This window comes from Mytilinidion resinicola, assembly GCF_010093595.1.
Source record: "Mytilinidion resinicola strain CBS 304.34 unplaced genomic scaffold BDZ99scaffold_2, whole genome shotgun sequence".
In the NCBI taxonomy this organism is placed as follows: domain Eukaryota; kingdom Fungi; phylum Ascomycota; class Dothideomycetes; order Mytilinidiales; family Mytilinidiaceae; genus Mytilinidion; species Mytilinidion resinicola.
In genome coordinates, this window is record NW_022985438.1 from 1,932,733 (window position 1) to 1,949,258 (window position 16,526).

Here is a 16,526-nt window from a genome sequence, read left to right on the forward strand (position 1 = left end):
CAAGGCTAAGCTGAGACTATTTCATCAATCGTCTATGACCCAGCACTAATAATCCACCGCTCAATATCTTACTAGACGAAAGAATATTATCTAGCTCGTCCTCTAGGTCCATTACAAATTTGAGATCTACAGTATCCAAATCCATCACAACTCCAAGATCTCCTTTCCGATCCAGGGCATATATAAAAACGCCTCCAAATCGGTTTACTCCATTCCCCTAAACCCATCATCTCTAACGCATATCCCCCCATCGCTCCACCTCATTGATACCAGTCATTCTCATTATACAAATTCAGCACCCCACCATACCCATTCCCATTCCCATTCGCCGTATGCCCATTGCTCGGGCTCACGGCCGCCGTCGTCGTGTTCAGCCACGCGATATCCGCGTCGCTGAGGTTCCAGTTGTCGAACCCCAGCGCGAGCTGCGACTGGTCGCGCAGCCACCAGTCCTGGCCGTCGCTGATCAGCGCGTCGACGCCGCCGCCGAAGAGCTGGCTCGGCGACGCGCCCGACGAGGTCGTGCTGCTGTCGAGCGACTGGCGCGCGGGCTGTGCGGCCGGCGTGCCTGTGGGATAGCGCTGCGCGCGGGGGAACTGGAGGTCGGCTGCTGAGCTAGGGGGAAGGGAGTATGATTCCGAGGTGCTGCGGAGCGCTTCTGAGGAGATGGCGGTGGCGATGTTGGGGTCGGCGGGGAAGAAAGGGGTTGTGTTTTGGATGGGGGGAATGGCGTACTGGGGCGGCGGCGGCGACGATACGGGATCGAGCTTGCGGGCTGGGACCTTGGGAGTGACGTCGCCGTAGGGGCCAAACTTGGCGTCGGTTCGGGAGAGGACGGCGGCGGCTTCTTCGGGGAGGTCGACTTTCCATTTGCGGACGAGCACGCTGAGGATGCCGAGGGTTCGGCGGGCGCAGAGCCAGCCTTCGGCGATCTCTTCGAGGTGCTTGACCCCGTGGATGATGTCGCGTTTGGCGTTCTTTTCGGGGAGGTTGAGAAGGTGGATTGTGCAGGCGCTGTGGGCGATGTAGACTGCTACGTTGCAGATTTGCCTCAAGCCCTGAGATGGTTAAAAGATGGCCGCATGAATGGAGCTCGGATAGAGCTTACGTGGGATCGTTTGTAGAGTCGGAGTAGCTTAGAGATCATAGCTGCGGCCTGGGTGCATAGTTTACGTGGAGAGACGTGAGCTGGTACTGCTGGATTCTCAGAAGATGGCCAGCATAAAGAAGAGTTGAGGGATCTTACGCGGTGAAGTAGCTTGGTTGTACTTGAGGAAAGGCCGGAACAGATGAATGTATAGTAATTGAAAGAACATGTGCATCACCAACATACTCGGCAATCCCCCTTCCTTGGGTTCGAGTTCGTTGGGAAGCTCTCTTCTCCATGTTTCCAGTCTTTGATGAATCTCACTCAGCTTCTTCAGCTCAGATTGCTTACCCTTCGCTTTATCCATGTCGATGGGGTTGTAGAAGAAGTTTATCAGGTCATTACTAATCTCGCAGAGGGCAGAGATTTGGCGAGCTACCTATATATCATTTAGCCTCGGGTAAAATAAAGCGATAAATTCGTTTGGCTCACAGCGCGAGTTCTTGATGGCTGCGTATGTGCTTGGCTGAAGCCTGAGTCGGTGTATGCAGACCAAAGATCAGCTTCCTCCATGGGGAAAACCTCGAATTTAGGTACTGTTATTATCGAGGTCGGCAGCTGGGGGAGTCGTCCGAGATAGTTTGACCAGCACCTAGAATGTATGTTAGAAGCAAACGCTTCCGAATGCGTGGCAGAAGTACGAACTTGTCGAACAAGAAACATCCCCAAAACGTGATTCGACGCGCATCTTCCTCCGTCTCGTCTAAAGCTGCGTTCTTGTCATGATACATTCCACCAGAATCGAGATTGAGTCCAAGGTCACAGGCCATTCTGAAGCTCATTCCACTGTATACCCAGCCCTTGGCTTCTCGGCCACAGCCAGCTTCACGAACAGACATGAGAGCAAGTGCTTGTACTAAGAGAGGATTAGCACATCTACGAGAGGGGCTGCGTTCTCAGACACGGACCCGTAGTCAGCTTCGGCACTTCATGAAGATCGTCTACCAAGATCAATCTCTTAGCTTCTTTAAAGAAGTGGTCACCCGCAGTAGCCGAGTCATCCCGAATAGCTCGCGATCCGGGCCAGGACGTGAAATGGCATCCCAGAGCTAACATCGCATTTACAAGGAGAGGAGTACAGTATTCAGTTTTCCGGCGCGAGTTTGGAGGAGGTTTCCCAAGTAAGAAGTCGCGGTAAAAGAGGCTCTTTGATAACGTAGTAAAGAAAGTATAATGCCAGCAAAAATACATGTTCATAAGGTGTACAATCAAGCCCGGGTCCGATGTGACGGTCGTCCACGACGTTATTGGGTTCTCCTGTTGCATATATTGCTCTACGTTCGACTCAGAATCCTCGTCGGAGTCCGATCCAGCTCCAAGGTATATCAGATTGGAGGTCCCCCCAATGTAGCGTGTTGAGCCGTCCTCCAACCGCAGTTCGCCCATCTTGCCGGACAACTTCGACTCAAACGTTTGCGCAAATGCTGAGGCATCGCTGTACGGCGACACGGCTTCATCCTCGTCCTCATCCATTCCATTTTCCTTCGCGATTATGGCTTCGGCAACAGAGTCGAGGCTCTCGCACGTCCGAATCTGCTGCACCAACGCAGCGACTTCATCTTTGGGGTAGTTTAGAATTGCTTGGACGAGGGTCTGGAGGGTCGAGTTCCGGGTCTTGAGATTGTCAATGTCCTTCTTGTACACGCCTTTTCGCCGGTGGTCCGAGTTCGGGTCGTACACGCACACGGTGTTATATACAGCGGCGCATGCAGAACAGGATGGAATTGAGCCGTCACACTAAATGGAGATGCTTCAGTTGGTGGGTGTATCTCCGCGGCGGGTACGAGATGTGATCGCATCCTACCTTTGACTTGCGCTTCCTGCAGGGCACACATGCACTTGATATGCATCGCCGCTTTTTCGAGCCCTCGACCAGGAGATCCTTCTTGCCCTTCCTTCGAGCCTTCTGCGCGCCGTCCGCGCTGGGCTGCGAGTCAGTGGCCTCGAGCTTCGCGCCGGAGTCCATGGTGGTGGGGCGGTGGTTATCGGCAATGGCGGGGACGTTCGAGGTTATATTCGTCGAAGGGGCAGCATTCAACTCTAGACGCCTGGGTGTTGCGCGCATCCAACATGCTGACCAACAAGGCGATGGGATGTGTGGTAGGCGTCACGACGAGCACGGGGCTGCGCAAAAGGAAAGGGCATTGGAAAGTACCGAGCTGCTCGTCCAGCGCGATAAGGTGCGGGGCCAATCACACTCTCGCCGACTCCAACGACTGTTTTCTGCTGTGTGCCATATAGCCCAGTCATGGTCATGAAATAGCGAAGTCTAGTGGTATAGTACCATGTTTGCATGAATGTTTGAGACTTCCCTGGCTTGATCGAGGAGATAGATCGCACAGACGTCAATAGTGACCATAAATGTGCTCACCTACACGGAAAGGGATGCCGCAGGTGCCACCAGACCGTTCTCATCACATGTATATTAGCTGTACGCACTGCCAACGCATAGTTGAGAAATCTTCTGATTACAATTTCCTTACTCTCCACTTTTCTCGTCGCTCTCTGGGCTTGCAGGGGGTGGACCCGTGCTCGACACCTTATGCTCCTCGCTTTCTCTTTGCCCCCTTTTCTATGGTACTTTACATATTAGAAATTTTGAGCAGCCCTCCAATCCGAACTAAGGCAAGCTTAACGTTGGCCTAACTGGTCAGCGGCAGGGCGCCTGTGGCGGAGGGGGAAAGGCAGAAGGAAAAAGTGGGGTGTTTACTGCTTTATGTTGCCGGGCTGTGCGGGGATGTGCATTTGTTTCTGCACTTTTTGAGTTCAATTCGCAAGATTGGTGGTGTTTCTTTTTGCTCCTTCCATTTCTTCAAAGAATCACGATGTTTGAGTGTATACACTTAGGCCCGTAGCCTAACTCTACAAACAGTGCATACCTCCGTGACAAGAAGCATAGAACGCCTGCTCCCTCCAATGCCCTCCGTGATATAATCCGATTGACCTGTCCTCGTAGTCATCCGGTCATCCCAAAGCCATGTACTGTATCCTTCAAACTCCCCAGAAACAAGATCACCGCGCCGTCCACCTACATATCCTCAACAGAACAGTTAGGATGCATGACATACACCACTTTGCCTTGAGCAAGACCTTGCCCCTGATCGTCAGCCAATCCCTCACCGCGGATGGGCATAAGGATAGAATCCTACATCGCATTAGCACAGCCCTAATAGCCACCTAGAGCACAAACCACGTACCTTAACCATCCTTCTCAGCACCTTCTTCGCGAGCTCTCTCTCATTCTCCAGATCCTCCTGCGTCTCCAACTCGGCCTCACGCTGCTCAAGATACCAGACTAGCAACTCTTCCTCCTCGACGCCATCTTCGGATGCTTCCTGATCCGCGTTCACACGCCCCACAAGCAAGTTCAGAATGGACATGTACTTGTCATATGTAATCTTCGTACGCTCACGCTGTGGAGCTGGCGTGCGGGATACGGCCCTCGATGCTGCGCCGTCTCCAGAGGGACCAGCTTCAGCATCAGCGTCATCATCTTGGTCGCCCATCTCGTGGTCTTGGTCGGCCGTTGCAGCATCGCCGTCTGCACCAGCCTCACCATCATTGAGAGCGGCTTCCTCATCCTCGTCCTCAACTTCTACGTCGTCCTTCTCGACGGAAATGATGGATTGGCGGAGGAGATTATAGGCTTCGCGCACAAAATCAGGAGTGATTTCACTCACACAAGTAGCCTTGGCGATGGCCTCGGAGAGACGGATCATACTCTCCAATTGACGTACCGTGATGCGGTAACTGTTCCTGCCAATACCGCCTTGAGCATCGTCGGCGCGGAGTTCCTTATATTTCTCGACGAGAGTTCGCTTGGCCTCTTCTGTAAATTCGGGCTTGAAAGTACGTGCAAACCGAATGTAGCGCTGAAGCTGTTCAGTCGAGAACTCGGGTTGAACGGCCTCGTCGCGAAGGCGATGGATATCGACAATGTGCTCTGCTAAGTGTCGATCGACGGTTTCGTCACACTCATCTAGTACGACGAAGAAAAGATCAAACCGAGACATGATTGGGGCGCTCATGTTGACATTGGCACGAAGTGTCGTCTTCCGGTTGTAACGACCGCCGACAGGGTTAGCGGCTGCCAGAATCGACGTCCTAGCATTGAGTGTGGCCTGGATGCCGGCTTTGGCGATGGAGATGGTCTGCTGTTCCATGGCCTCGTGAATGGCGACTTGATCGGCAATGTCCATTTTGTCGAACTCGTCAATAGCGCAGATTCCATTATCTGCAAGCATAAGGGCACCCGCTTCAATGGTAAACTCGCCTGTCTCTTCATCCTTGACTACCGCTGCGGTGAGACCAGCGGCTGAAGAAGCTTTGCCAGATGTGTATACTGCTCGAGGGAGAAAGCTGCAGATGTATTTCAAGAATTGTGATTTCGATGTCGATGGGTCGCCGACGATGCAGATGTTGATATCACCACGAAGAGCCATACCTTCCGGGGTCTCCTTTGACACACCGCTCATAAGTTGAAGAAGGAGGCCCTTCTTGATGACCTGATGCCCGTATACCATTGGGGCGATGGAGTCCACCAAACGCATAAAGATGTTCGGCTTGTGTACCATGTTCCGAAGATCTTCAATCTCGGAAGGTGTGAGTGATTCGAGATACTCCTTTTGAGCTTCCTCGCCTGTGGCGTTAGACTCGAGTGGTTGGTTTTGACCCAAAGACGCAAGGATGTTGCTCTGAGGATTGCCTGGAGTGGACGTGTCTGGAATGACCATGCACGCTAAGAAGGCCATTCGGTAGGTAAGATCACGCACACCTAGTTGTCTGAGCCCAGTGACGCCGTTGCCACCCACATCGCTTCCGCGTGGGGCATTGGAGGTATCTCTAGTTGCTTGTGGTCGTATTCCTGGCACGCGGAACTGGCTCACGTCCGGTATGACAATAACCGTGCCTGTGAAGATACACTTTTCACCAGCCTTAGCTCGGTCTACCATTTCACCGCGAAGGATGACATCCATGGTACGAGGCATACTTCCGGTAGGGATTTCGGAGCTGTTCTCTTGGATTCGGACTTTCTGCCAGTCGACAAACGTAGACTGACGGATATCCAAGCGCCAGCCGTCCCGGTTCCCGCACACTTGATTTGGGCATTGTGTTGGTTCCGTGAATTTGAAAGTCTGTTCGACGTTGGGCACAATGGCGTTGCAAGCCTGGCATATGAAGGTTCCGAGGAAAAGCTCAGGGCGAACTTCTGAAGTGCGAGTTACAGTTCCAGAAATAGATAAGAGACGGCCGATAGATGTGGTCCGTAATTGGCGGACCCGAGAAACGAGGGGCAGATTGTAGAAGGCTAGTGTGAATATCTTGTCCGTTTGCTGGTTCGTCGTTTTCTCATTGAGAGACTCGTTCTGACTGAGGGCGTTCCCAGCGACCGACGAATTGGTCACGGACGACGCCGAAGCCGGCTGGCGATGCTCGCGGAAGTATTGCGGCTCGTACTTCGCAATGAGATTGTGCAAGGCCCGAACCATATACGGCAAGAAACGGTAGTATTCGCTTGCAACCGCTTCAGCGACCACCCCGTCTTCGTGTCTAAGCAGGTGTGTGAAGTCAACGTATAGGGTCGACAGGTTGTGCAGGCGGAGGCCGTGTATCTGAGCAATGTAAAATCGGGCATCTGTCTGGGCGCTCGCAGTAGGAACGGCGGACGAAGTGGGATCATCCGTGAATCTGTAAAATACATTAGTCTCTGACTTCTACTACTAGCAATGCTGAAAACTGACCCTTCTAGGAACTCCTCAAAACGTTGCGACAATGTCTCGCCAGTAACGTCCACAACGCGCGGAATATTCCCAGTGGCAGCATTCGGCCTACGTCCAGGCGCTCTTGCGCCGACGATGTTGTCGTCGGGGAAGCCTTCAATGTCGCTCCCAGCGCCTGCACTTGAGGGCGGGGCGCGCTGTCTGGCAGAGGAGGGCGTCTGGTTCCTGCGTCGGCTGGCGCCAGGGTCGCTTGAGGGAGTGGCGGCGCCCAAGAAATCCGAGTTGAGAGCTGCGTCGGCGACGGAAGACATCTTGCGTGGCTGTGATGGCACTGTACAGTTGGGCGGGGGAAAGATTGAAGGAGTCGCGTAATGATCGCGTTCACCTAGGTAGTGGACGCGTCAGGGTTGTCTTGGCCCGAATTCATTTAACCAATTGTTCAATTAACGCTTCTCTTGGTCTAGCGCGAAGTGGGGGAACTCGATGCTAGGAATTCATTATTATCGCCAAGTTGAAGCAGTCACGACGGAAAGCACATCCCAAGCAAAGTCTTTCATGGCACGCCCATACTCGTCGCTCATCGGGCAGAAAAGCTTGTTGTCCCGTCTGCGTTCTGCGCGCTCAGCTTCGCGAAGCCCTGCTGCTTCTTGCAACGCACTCCGTGGTTCGACGCACGCCATGCCACCCAACTGTAACGCCCATTCAAGCGTGGCATTGACATCATCACGGAAGGTCCACAGCGAGAGACCAAACCGGTTCGTTCTGATAGGCTGATGTATTATGTACAGTCTACCAATCATGCAAAGGGAATCGAGTCGTGAAGCACGCTGTCTAAAGGAAGTAGTCCGGGGTTCTACGAGATACCATCGGCTCGCCAGCCCGTGGGCACGGGTCGAATTGCAAGCTGCAGATCCGTTAGCATATTCTGAGTGGGGGATAGTCGAGTACAGCTTACAAGGTGTACTTCAGATGCTCGTCGATCTCCATGATCGCGGCCTGGTTACCGCATCTGTAGCAGTAGTTGGGCGCTGTGCGCATTAGCCTTCGTCTGTGGCAGTTATGAAGAACCAACTCACCAGAGAATATTGTCACCACATTTCGATCCTGAGACCAGTTGTAGCCCTCCATGACCAATTGATGGGCCCGTGCCACGAGCGTCAGGCCGTTGTTGTGGTTGAACGCCTCTGAGATATCCTGCCCGAAAGTGTACCCCGCGCCTCGGGGAGATATGCCCCATCCACACCTATCATCAGGGTCTGACCAGAGGAGGTCGCACATAGGACCTTCGTGGGGCACTTCCTGTATTCTGTCAAGAGCCCGAATGTTATCGAGGGTGTCGATGCTGGGAGACAAGCCGCCGTGCAAGCAGAAGATCTGATTGTCGATAAGGGCGGTGAGGGGGAGGTAGTCGAAGAGATCCGTGAAGGATTTCCACACGTTAGCGTTTCCGTACTTTCGAAGGCACTCGTCGTAAAAGCCGTACACCTGGGTGATTTGGCGGGATTCGTGGTTGCCGCGGAGGATTGTGATGCGCTGGGGATACCGAATCTTCAAGGCCACAAGGAGAGTCACAGTTTCCACCGAGAAATAGCCACGGTCGACATAGTCACCTGCACCATCGTTAGAACACGACTTCGCGCCCAAACATTATTTCGCAGCTCACCCATGAAGAGGTAATTGGTATCTGGGTTGGGTCCACCGATTTTGAAGAGCTCCATCAAGTCGTGGAACTGGCCGTGTATATCTCCGCACACAGTGACGGGGCATTTCTGAACTGCTGTGAGCTTGTGAAAACCTAAAAGAGCGCGCATGCTGCTTACGACTGGCTGTACATTGGACTCGTCTTGAAGGACTTCCCTAGCCTGGACACGCGACAACAGTCAGCCTCTGCTACACACAAAACAAGCGCCTTGTTCAAGCGACGCAAATTTGAGGGTCGCAAGGTGGATTGCTCACCTTGTCGCAAAGTCTCTGGACATCGCTCTCAGCCAGCTGCTTGCAGGCCATCAGACTCTCAATCCATCCGTCGAGAGTCGAAATCGAGGCAGGTTCTGTGGTCGGGACAGACGACATCTGCATGGGCTCAGGCATCTTCACATCCTCCATATTCGTATCCATGATTGCGGGAGCGTGAGCGCCGGGGTATAGAAGGGTTGGCGGTTCGTTGGGGGTGCTTTTGCGAGGGCGCTGCTTGCCGCCCCGGATTAGGAACAGATGACGTGCTGTTTAGAAGAAAGGGCACGCCGATGGCGGGACCTGGCCTGTTAGCACTTGGACCGTACAAGTGGCCGGTGAGGTTGGGCGTCGGTGGTATCGTATGGCGACGGCGACGATTGCGGCAGGTGGTGAAGGTCCGTTGTTGATTGTGACCTTGGAAGCAGTCCTGGAGTGCTAAGAGAGTCGCCCGCGCTAGCTATTTCAGGCTAGCTGACCTAAGGGGGCTTGTAAACTGGCCAGGCTTGGCATTCACAAATCTAGATTATGCATTAATAGTTAGCAGTATAACGGGCATAACTAATGAATTGTGCATACTCCAATGCCCTATCTGAGGTCTGTAAACTCGTTTGCCACTGCCTGTCCTGCCTTGACAGATTTCCGAAAGTTTGAGTGAATCGCGTGAACAGTTTGGAGCCCGAGGACTTGCCAAAATCACTTCAAACAATGTCAGTTTACGAAGTATACCTAGGTAAGCTCCTTGACCCTCCCAAGGTCAGCTCCTTGACCCTCCCAAGGTCAGCTTCACGCTACCTCACACCGCAATTTGCGGCTTGGCCTGGCTTGAGAGGAAACCACCAAACATGCCAATGGCAAAATCAGATGACAGAGCGCTACGTGACAAACTCCCTTAAACATAAGAGGAAGAGTTTGGTGTCTTCTAGACCATCATCCATAAGTACGGTCGGTAGTGTGCAGAGCTTCAGAGCCTTGATTAAAAGGTCAAAGTCGTAAAGAGGAATAATTGAAGATTATCAACCCATAGCTTCAAATTCGTCCAGCCTGTACTTAGATTGAACTGGTCGACAGCGGGCATTCTTTGCTTACCGACTAACCCTTTGAGTAATCTAATAGAGAGGAAAATGACTTCACGAGCTCTCCCATCTATCTAAGTTATTACAACTCCACCGCCCCTTCAAGCGATCTAATCTCTCCTATCCTCCAATCGCTCCAATCTCGTCAGGCCTCCCATCTTAACCATCAAGCGGCCACCGCCCGCTTTCCTATCTCGATATCTACATCTCAACCGTCTGCTTGCTCATCCTTACACTTCATCAACTATCAAACACATACCGCCCAAACCAGCTTCTCGAGATTGCCCGGCTTCATATGCGTCTATTAGCAGCATCCCCTCGTTCCTCGAAGCACACACTAGAATCTCGTAATCATCCAGCTTGACAATGATCTACTAGCACGGAGAGGAGTGGACATCATGGGAGGTGGGGGTTCCTACACAGGCAAATTTCGCGTGACAACTGTCGGCTGAGATGTATACATCAATCAGAACGAAGTGCCCAAGATTCACGAGGATTGTGCACCGGCATCAAGAAAATCGTCTGCCATGCCACGACCGCGCGAAGGGTGAATGTGCGTTCCTCCCGGGTTCTCGGCGCAGCCTTGTGCAAAAAGAGAGGCGCAAAAAGAGACCAGCGCCCGGTCAGGAGTTGAACCCGAGACCCTTGGGCGGCAAAAAAGAGAGAGAATACACACATGGTTTGATTGCCAGCAGGTTATGTTTACCCCAGCCTTCCCATACACTCTTTGAGAACATACCGGAGGGCTCAGCGGATTGAGGTACCTCGCGGACGTCAGGAACGCAGCAGGCGGCTCAAGCCAACAACTGTACCACTGCGCAAACCGCCCTGATGCTTAGTGCCGTGAAGGACTGTTCGGCACATGTAGCATGATCCGTGTGTGTGATGCGTGCCGGGGGGGTGTCGGAAAGGGGACGTCTGTTAACTTCGTCACGCTTCATGCGTATATATATCCTTGTGCGTCAGCGGACTCATGATCTATCGTGACATCGCGCGCGCGCTGGCTATGTGGACGTAATGATCAGGCGGTCGGCGAGCGTGTGATCTGGTGGTAACCCGTGCTCAATCTCTGATTAGAAGAGCGCTTCACTTCCCGACGAGCATCTCGATATGTTACCCCCGCCAGTACGTATTTCTTCCAGTCAAGGCAACGTAGCCACACATCAAAGCCGGAGCCATACAACAATATGCTAGCTTGTCTCTAGAGTGGCGAAGTCGAGATGCCTTGATAGGCTCTGTTCAAGGTCCTTGTTGATAGCTTGCTTCGAGGAGTCCACCCTTGCCTATATGTCCTACCTGCACTGGAAGTCTGGGATGCTCTTCTCATCAAAGAAGGCGAACTTTATAAACAGTCTGTCGTAGTTTCTGCTCATTTCTCACTTCCTGGTAGCATTTTTAATGCTCCTCTTGTAAATGTTCTGGCTATGGCCGTCCCAGTTATGATGTATAGAGTCCTACCCCAGAACATGTTTCATATCGTGCGTAGGTGTAGCTGATTTCATATCCCTGCACTAAGGCTTTCCAGGAACAACTTCAATTCAATTGTGTCTCTAAATCCTAAGGTGACCTGGTGGACTTTAGTCACTGTATTCCTTAGTAAGTATCAGGGTAGAAGTTGAGTGTTGCTTCAGTGACTTCCATCTAGTTCTCCACAAATCAAAAACAGCTAGATAACATGGAAATCTTACTATGAGTCCGCAAGGTGCCAGCAAGGTGCCAGCAAGGTGCCAGATGCGCTTAAGTTGGCATAAGCGCGTGATGAAAAGATGGCGATATTCAGAGGCAGGGGAGTAGTAGCCAATCATAGATGGTCCAATACTGGAGCTGGGGCAGTGAGCGGCGGCCGGGATGTAGATGGATGCGGCAAGGCAGAGTCGCCTTAGTGATACGTTCAGTAGTAGAGAGGTAGATGGTTATGGATGGTAACCGACGAGTCAACAAAGGGCTCAAATCAATGACCTTAAACCTTGTCCAGACATTCGACACTGTGATGAAGCATGTTACAGAATTGTAACAAAGTATATATAGACCTAGGTCCTGACTCGGTCGTACCGTGGCTCGCTTGTCTCCTATAATTAGCATGTGTGTTGCGTATGACTTCCCTCCTCTGATCTACGGATGCGGGCCCCTAATACCGGAGTACTTATTCCCTCGCCTCTCATCTTCGACTTTTGGTTCGCAGCCAAGATCCCTCCTCACAGCGAAGTCAATGATCTTTGCGAGACTGTCCTCATTGAGGTTCTTAGAGGACCGCTGTTGGCCCCTTCCTCTGTAGCCGATTACTCAGCAGCTTTAGTATATCTTTCCGTCTTAGGAGCCTAGCTAGCTTCCTCTCTCGAACACCAATACAATATATTCTCTCTTCTGCACACCGCTCTCACACCGCCATTGGCCAAGCTCCAAGCAGCTTCCCGGCTTTCAGACCACTACGCGATCACCTCAAAGAAGCAAGAGACAAACTGCAAGACTCACACACAGCAGCCTACTTAAGTACCGAACCATCAGCATCTAAAAGCTCTACAGAACATGCAAGGTTTTAAAGTTGGCAAACTCACTGACCGCATCCAGTACACCAAATCCGAGTACTGAGCAGTGAATCTTCTCTCATCAATGTAAGATTTGGGGCCCGCCAACGCAAATGGGCGCATCGCCAACGCGGGTGGCGGGAATAGTCACGATAGACGCGTGGTGTTGAGCCCCGCACCCATTGGTACCTTGCATGTTGCTACCTGTGCCAGCCCTGGAGGCGGGACCGGCTGGCCAGGCGGTGAGCGTGATCGCACCGGGAGCTAAGCTCGATACAGCTAGCGCCTCCCCGCGAACCGACCAAAAGCTTGGCAGTCGTACCTTTGTAGGAGCTTGAAAAGCTCCGTCGCGACTGCCACCCCACCACCACCATCACAACAACAACACTGTCCTCGACGCACTTGTTGGAACCACTTCACCACCCCCTCGCACCTGCGCTGAGACACCTCGCGCTCCATTGATCCTTCCTGAGCCAACCTTCGCTGCATCGCAACCATGGCGCGCAAGCGTTCGGCCTCGCCCGACTTCCCTCCTCCTTCGCCGTCCGATTATGGCGTGCGCACCCCACCCGGCTTGTCTCCAGGACCCGAGACTGGACCTGAGTTCTTCATGTCGGGCGGCCTTGGACCTCCAACCGCAACCGCAGCCGCATCATCATCTTCAGCCTCCGTCGCCGTCCCGATCTTCGAGTTCGAGGGCCAACCATCCGAAGCTCCAGCCGAACCCGAGGGCGAAGCGTCGCTTGTAGACGTGTCCATGCTTGACATCGATGACTTTAATGCTGCTGTAAGTCATTGTCGCGCCACATTGCGCGGTCGCTCCTTCTCTCGACCCAAGCTAATCTGATCTTAAGCAGGCCGTCCCCGCGACCCGCCGAATGGGTTTTGTCTTTCAGATGGTTACCCGCAATATCCCTACCCTACCCAATCTGTCCTCTATCACGACGTTCCGACCAATCTCAAATACGCGGCGAGCAATCGGACGATTTGCGAACATCCGTCCTCTGACCGCAGTGCTCCAAAAGGTCACGACATTCTTCAGCCGCGCACAGCACCCCGCTCAGCAGACAACAACCCATACCATTGCAGCTGTTCCAGTTAGCAGCCCGCGCAGCAACAAGAAGATATTCCTTGACGTGGACAACGCCACCGAGGATCTTTCCAGTCTTCTCCATCGCCATGTCCCAGGCGAGTGGCCCGAAGAAGAACATACCATCCATAACGTCGATCCGAAATGCTCAATCGTATCGCCCTCCAATGCCTCGTTGCTCGATAGCACCGACCTGAAGCCCACCTCAGAGCTGAGCGAGGACGATAGATGGAATGAGGAGGCCAATCAACAGCTGCATATGGAAGATTTCCGCTACGAGAACATCGACATTCAGATGAGGTGTGACAAAGAATCACGCATGAGAATGAGGGCCAAGTTGCGATATCGCTATGATGAGGACAGCAACAAGATAGACCAAATCCACGACCACCCACTCTGGAAGCGGATTCACAGACCTCCCAAGTCCCACCCCGTGCGTCCTCCCGGCTACTATAACCGTCCCCTGTTGAAGCCGAAGGGCCCGTCTCAAAAGCGTTCGGTCCAGAATGCACCAGCTCGCGAAAAGTCGAAGCTCAAGCTCTCGGCTGCGCTTGCTAGCGCGACCCCGCAATCGGATCTGAAGGTGGGCCAGGCCCCGGCGTTGCCAGGCCTTGCAGCAAACCCCACCACCGACATGCAGCTGGCCGTCGCCGACCCAGAAAACCCTGTCGACACTCAGACTACCACCAACGTCGATGTCTCCATGCAGAACATCGCCGAGACTCAAACTACCACCAGCGCCGATGTCTCCATGCAGAACATCGCCGAGACTCAGGCCACCACCAGCGCCGATGTCCTCATACAAAACACCAGCGACAAATTCCCGCAGACTCCTAAGGCGGTGTCCAAGCCAGACCTCAGTGAACCCCGCCAGGATGAGAAACTGCCTCAGACTCCTGGAGCGTTCCCCGAGTCCAACGACGCCGCGCACCTCCTTGGAGGCATTGTTCAAGCCCACTCTATGGTCCCGCAGACTCCTATTGATAACGACATGTCCACTCTCGAGGATGCCCCTCCCCGGAAGTCGGTTGGATTTCACGAGAATGCGTTCAAACTGGACCCGACAGACCCGACTAAGAAAGAGCACGCGGTCCTGGAACAGATGCACTACCTCTATGACGATATCGCTATTATCGAGCAAGCCGAAAACCGGTTCAAGGATCAACCCCCACGACTTGACTATCCCGTCGAACCCGTGGATGAGACCGAGCTGGAAGATTTTGTGGGCGGATTTTTGTCCGAGGGCAAAAAATCACCGTACTACTTCTCCCATCTGATCGATCAGTCTCCAAAGAAGGCTGACGAAGACGACGACGACTCTACGCTGCTGGGCACTGTCACTCGAGACTTCAAAGAATGGCACTGGAACACCGTATCGGGGGTAGAGATGTCTGACAAGAAGCGAAAGGTGAAGGATGAGGAAGCGCGACTTGAGTTTCTGAAGAAAGAAAAGGAAGCCAAGCGAAAGGCAGAAGAGGACGCCCGGCGAAAGGCTGAGGCAGAGGAAGCCGCGGAAAAACAGAGACTCCTCGAGCAAGCTGCGCGCGAAGCTGCAGAAGCTGCGGAGAAAGCTAGGAAGGCTGCTCGACCGCTTATCAACCGGATTTCAAAGGAGGCCATGACTTCCATCGACGAGGCGGCGAAGAAAGGCCCGAACGGAGTGCACGCCTTGTTCCTCAAGGGCAGCAACTTCGGCAGCCTGCTTCCGAACAAGTTCGCCGGGGGAAACCCGCAGGCGTGGCTCGACGACGAAATTGTCAACACTTACCTGAAGTTACTGGCTGAGCGTGAGCAAAAGCTAGCAGGTTGGACCAAAGCGTCGGGACGCGGACCGCCAGTCCAGGCCATTGTCTCCCAGTGGTACCAGAACGTAAAGGGAAAGAACAAGGCCAAGATCGACGAGGATAAACCAGCATTCAACCCGAAAGAGTTCGACGGCGTGAAGAAATGGCACGCACGTGCAGGCCTTGGAGGCAAGCGAATTCTGGACACAAAGGTCATTCTTATTCCCATCTGCGAGGGAAACCACTGGCGCCTTTTGGCGATCAAACCGGAAGTTCGCGAAATTGAGCTCCTAGACAGCTTAAACCCCGCGAAGCGTGCGTACGAGCAGTACGTGCACCTAGCTCGCCGCTTCCTAGAGTTCGAACTAGGGGCCCTCTATGTGGCGGAAGAGTGGAAAGTTGTGCCGAATAGGTCCGGCCACCAGGCCAACGCGCGGGATTGTGGTGTTTTTACGGTCTTCAACGCCTTGGCGTTGGTGAAGGGAGTGGTGCCGGCCAACAAGGTCACGCCGGCACTGATGCTGCCGGCGCGCCTACAGTTGGCCGGCACCCTCCTTTCGGGGGGGTTCAAGGGGGAGTTCGAGTACTAGGCATAGCGACGGTGTTTTGAGCGTGGGTTTCGGGCCGGTTTTGTTTTTGTTTTGGCATGGCCTGCGGGCCCATTGGGGAAAAAACGAATTATGATTATTATACCCCAGGCCGGGCATTGGCCCGGCCAATTTTGCATGTAACAACACTGTACAGTAGGAGAAGAAAAGATTCTTGATCAAATTCTGATGTGTTTTGGTGCATAGGTGATTTGAGAGGCTGTGGATTGAGGGATCACGTGGAGTTGGACGCGGAGGGGGCTGCAGTGTAAAAGAAGACGCTGGAAAGGGTGCGCGTAGGGGGGAAGTAGAAGACCCCTGTGCGTCTTCCTCTTTGCCTCCGCGTGCCTAATTTGGCATCTTTTTCTGCATCACGTCCCCTCCGGTGTACCCCTTGCGTGCCTCCCTGCGTCTTCCGTTTGCCTACGCGTGCCCTCTTTAACACCTTCTTCTACCCTGCGTCCCCCTCTGTGTGACCCTCTACGTGGCCCTCTGCGTACTTCTCTGCGTGAACGTGGTGTAGAGAAAACTGCCAAATCAGCCACGCACAGGCAAAGGTGAAGACGCAAAGGGGGACTCAGAGGGGGCCGTAGCGTATAAAACCGTCACGCGGGCCAGGCAGAGGTGTGCATAGAGATGGACGC

The 16,526-nt window shown here is 53.4% G+C and overlaps 4 protein-coding genes across 4 annotated transcripts; 1 reads left to right on the top strand and 3 right to left on the bottom strand.

The window, feature by feature from the left end:
* Positions 1–260: 260 nt before the first annotated feature.
* Positions 261–3,113, bottom strand: BDZ99DRAFT_377411 (uncharacterized protein; the record flags this gene model as incomplete). The annotated part of the gene is made up of 7 exons (XM_033715065.1): positions 261–1,058; positions 1,109–1,194; positions 1,247–1,526; positions 1,580–1,739; positions 1,793–2,003; positions 2,056–2,884; positions 2,952–3,113. The coding sequence occupies 7 exons, from the start codon at positions 3,111–3,113 to the stop codon at positions 261–263; spliced, it is 2,526 nt and encodes an 841-aa protein (XP_033583256.1).
* A 1,062-nt stretch (positions 3,114–4,175) lies between these two features.
* Positions 4,176–7,178, bottom strand: BDZ99DRAFT_375867 (MCM-domain-containing protein; the record flags this gene model as incomplete). Its single annotated transcript, XM_033714999.1, has 3 exons — positions 4,176–4,292; positions 4,345–6,835; positions 6,889–7,178. 3 exons carry the CDS (start codon positions 7,176–7,178, stop codon positions 4,176–4,178), a joined length of 2,898 nt encoding a protein of 965 aa, XP_033583257.1.
* A 97-nt stretch (positions 7,179–7,275) lies between these two features.
* On the bottom strand, positions 7,276–9,223 carry BDZ99DRAFT_458168 (serine/threonine protein phosphatase-like protein 2A catalytic subunit). The gene is made up of 6 exons (XM_033718853.1): positions 8,824–9,223; positions 8,688–8,729; positions 8,531–8,636; positions 7,944–8,477; positions 7,823–7,895; positions 7,276–7,771 (listed from the first exon to the last, which is right to left on the bottom strand). Exons 1-6 carry the CDS (start codon positions 8,983–8,985, stop codon positions 7,699–7,701), a joined length of 990 nt encoding a protein of 329 aa, XP_033583258.1. The 5' UTR covers positions 8,986–9,223; the 3' UTR covers positions 7,276–7,698.
* A 5,906-nt stretch (positions 9,224–15,129) lies between these two features.
* Positions 15,130–15,885, top strand: BDZ99DRAFT_377272 (cysteine proteinase; the record flags this gene model as incomplete). The annotated part of the gene is made up of 1 exon (XM_033715059.1): positions 15,130–15,885. The coding sequence occupies one exon, from the start codon at positions 15,130–15,132 to the stop codon at positions 15,883–15,885; it is 756 nt and encodes a 251-aa protein (XP_033583259.1).
* Positions 15,886–16,526: the final 641 nt, after the last annotated feature.

Coding starts and splice junctions, on each gene's coding strand:
- BDZ99DRAFT_458168 (XM_033718853.1), bottom strand. CDS start 8,985: ATGGATACGAATATGGAGGATGTGAAGATGCCTGAGCCCATGCAGATG. Junction 8,478..8,530: donor TACCAATTACCTCTTCATGG/GTGAGCTGCGAA, acceptor ACGATGGTGCAG/GTGACTATGTCGACCGTGGC. Junction 7,772..7,822: donor GAGCATCTGAAGTACACCTT/GTAAGCTGTACT, acceptor ACGGATCTGCAG/CTTGCAATTCGACCCGTGCC.